The 3,399-nt window shown below is 50.1% G+C and overlaps 1 protein-coding gene across 1 annotated transcript; it reads right to left on the bottom strand.

Moving 5' to 3' along the window:
- Positions 1–275: 275 nt before the first annotated feature.
- On the bottom strand, positions 276–2,357 carry SDRG_16026 (hypothetical protein). The gene is made up of 7 exons (XM_008622215.1): positions 2,190–2,357; positions 2,070–2,162; positions 1,953–2,024; positions 1,589–1,891; positions 1,362–1,542; positions 1,220–1,314; positions 276–1,172 (listed from the first exon to the last, which is right to left on the bottom strand). The coding sequence occupies exons 1-7, from the start codon at positions 2,295–2,297 to the stop codon at positions 1,056–1,058; spliced, it is 969 nt and encodes a 322-aa protein (XP_008620437.1). The 5' UTR covers positions 2,298–2,357; the 3' UTR covers positions 276–1,055.
- Between the last annotated feature and the right edge of the window lie 1,042 nt (positions 2,358–3,399).

The raw sequence follows: 3,399 nt of genomic DNA, 5'->3' as shown, positions 1-3,399 counted from the left end.
ATAGAGAAAACTGGTGTGTAGAGTTATCACGTTGTGGTATCGGGTATTTAGTGTTATCACGTTGTGACTGGTTTGTTTATGGCGTATAGAACATTGTATTCCACACTGTGCAAGACGATGTATTGTGTTATCACGTTGTGGTATCTGATATTTAGTGTTTACACGCCGTGAATATTTACTTGTTGTCACGGTGCCTGGGTTGCACACGTCTATGGTGCTGTCTTGAAGACGACACGACGGTTATAGAGGTCAGTGCCTCATGACATACCACGACAGGAGACAGATAAACATATATTCAATGAGCTTGGTTTAACGTTTATGCCACGCGTCAAATTCCGTGGTTATCAGGCCCTGCCATAAAAGACGATAACGTTACATGCGACTCCTATATCGTTCGGTCGCAACGTCGTCCAGCTTCTTGAGGGACTGATCGCGCAACACGGCTTCAGCGATCGCGCACACATATACACCACAGTCCACGCCGTTCTTCTGCTGAGTTTGCTGGTAATATACTAGTACGCGCCAATTGCATTCGTTGGAAGGTGTCTTGTCGTTGGTGCTTTGACGCAGATCCGGGTGAGTGGAGAAGCTGAGAAGAGGCGCCGCAGCTTTTGCAGCTTCTTTGCGGTCCCGTGAGATGGCGCTTGAACGTCTCCGGTGGGAGGTGGGCAACGATGCCAGATTCTTGGGCGTCTTGGGGCCCTCGGCGTGACAAGGCTCGGGGGCTGCGTCCGGTTCGATCAACGCGCTCAAGTCGTGAATATCGCCGGATGTCAACCCTTGACGTGGCGGTGGGCGTGATCGTTTCATGTGCTTGGAGTCGCTTGCCGCCTGGACGGTGTTGCATGCATGAGCAACGTCGCGATGCTCCAAGAGACACTTGGCTTCCTTGGGGTCTTGTAAGTCCTTCGGGTACATGTCATAGACGACAATCCGGCGCTGAGCGGCATCGATAACAATAAGGTACCAATGCACAGGGTGAACGTGCACCGGCACGAACGTCACATCGTACATGAAGATGTTATCCTCGACGTACTGGTCGTGTGTCGCTTTTTCTACGTGATTGGACCACGCTCGAGCCCACGCCGCCGGACGGCGGCGTGGGCTTGAAGAGATGCGGTCTTAAGGCGCGCGAACGTGACGAAGAGATCGCTCTCGCTCATTAGTTGAATCTACAATAGAGATATATTACGTGAGACATATCGACGGACGTCAGGACCTGCGACCGCTGTAGCCAGGTCGAGTCAATGGCACGACCCAACATGTGCCACGACATCACGAGCAGCGAGGCAAACTCGATATCTTCGAAGCCGCCTATAAATATGATTGGAAATTGGAGGACGAATACCACTGGTCTGCACCTTGGGCGTGTAACATTTTCCCGAGCACCTCCATATCTTGGACGGTCATACAAGGTGCTTGTTTCTTGTAGATGCCGACTTGAACTTCGCGTTCGACAAAGATCTTCTTCATAGATGCACGAATCGTCTTGCAGCGAGTGGCGTCGAGGTCGCCCAGATTCTGGATAAAAGTGGCCTTGGCCTAAACACATTTTCAATTGTAACTAGCATTCATCAAATTTGCGTACCTGAGAGAGGTAGTTGTCAGCCGTTTGACTCGACAAGCAGCCGATCGAGTTCCGTGCTTTCGGTGCGTTGTAGTTGTACATGAACTTGACGAATTCTTCAAGCACGTCGTAAACATCCGGCTTCGGGCGCTCATCGCCGTTGTTTTCGGCAATTTTCATCTTCTTCCACGTCTCCTTGACTCCGTGCCACGACTGATTCGTGTTGCGAAGAAACGAGTTGAACAAATCGACGGCGGCCTCTTGTTGGCCTTTGGCACCCGCGGTCACCGACACGTTGTTTTTACGTTTCGGCATATCAGCAACCTATCCATGTTGCGTTATCGTCCCACCCACCCACATTGGTATGTGCCTCGAAAGTACTTACTATCTCCATCTCGAGTGGGAAGGTATTGCCCGTCTTGTCCGTCTCGAGTTCGGTCGGGTCGTCGCGGCTGGTCTATTTCAGAGTAGCTTTAAGTTGTTCATTACCCTCACACTTTACCTTGACGTCACTTATCGTCTTCTTCGGCTTCGTCTCGACCTTGATCTTCTTCGTCGTGGCCTCGACCTTGATCTTCTTCGGCTTCGTCTCGACCTTCATCTTCTTCGGCTTCGTCTCGACCTTCATCTTCTTCGGCTTGGGGTCGGCCTTGATCGTGGCGACTTGCGCTTTCTCACGCGACGCTACTGTGCGGTTGCGCAGCGCCTTGTTCCCGGATGGAGTGTCCATGTCTCGTTGTGCGAAACCCGGCTTCTTTCGATATGGACCACCCAGTTTCGTCAATTCGTCAGGTAGCCAATAGTGTTATCACAGCGTGCAACATACAAAATTTACCATCTAATCACTTATCATAGTGTTATCACAGCGTGAAAATGAATCTAATGTTAACACAGCGTGCGACATACAAATGTGGAATCAAACCTTGTTTTTAGTGTTATCACAGTGTGCATTCGTCAAATAGTATGCATATCACGCTGTGATAACACTATGCTACAGTTGTACATGCAGCCAGTAGCGTTCCATGGCGCTTTGGCCGCACGGAGCTAGCTCAGCGCGGTTGGGGAGAATGTATATGCAAGAATGTCCAGTTTCCATGATTCGCTTGCTCGCGTTTCGCGTATAACGCCTTTAATATCCTCGTCAAAGAGATTTTTGGTTGGCCATGATGTTGAAGTCTGCCCTTCATCTGGTAGGCACGACTACCCGACCAATTCTGCTGCATCTCGCAGTGACGCCGCAACTGACACCAAGATTTGCGATGGTAGAGGCTAGGTATGCATTCGGCTGAGTGCCCTGTGTCCCCTACTAGCTCTACAGCGCTCTTGGCGCTCGATAGCGCCGTTATCATCGTGATAACATTTTGGTCCCCGTGGCGACTTGCCGTTTGTATTGCGTTTTCCAGAATGATCCCGGCCTTTCCAGAAATCTCCACATACAACCCCAAGTCAAACCCTTTCTGGAAAAATCGACCTCTTTTTGTGTAATGGGCGCAAAAGTCGCCCTCCATACATATTTCAAGTATAAACGGTCTGTATTCCATGGGTGTAAACCATTCTGTCTCAAAAATTTCCGCCCTGCGGGGCTGGGATTCCCGAACGCACTTACTAGCCCGCAATTACCAGGGGCGGTCGCCAGACCGAGCCTGGGAATCGCACATAACAGGGATTAATTCAGAACTGGCCAATCACAGGCATGTATTATTTTAGCCAATAGGATTTTTCTGGAATAAGTATAATTACTCTACTGTAAACGCTACGGCCCGACTGACCTGCGCGTCGTGGGTATTTTCCTCTAATCCTTCAATAAACGTCAACACACGTACACTGCAACG

Source organism: Saprolegnia diclina (genome assembly GCF_000281045.1).
Source record: "Saprolegnia diclina VS20 unplaced genomic scaffold supercont1.110, whole genome shotgun sequence".
Classification (NCBI taxonomy): Eukaryota; Oomycota; class Saprolegniomycetes; order Saprolegniales; family Saprolegniaceae; genus Saprolegnia; species Saprolegnia diclina.
Note: the sequence above shows the minus strand (reverse complement) of the source record. Positions and strands in the feature narration are given on the sequence as shown.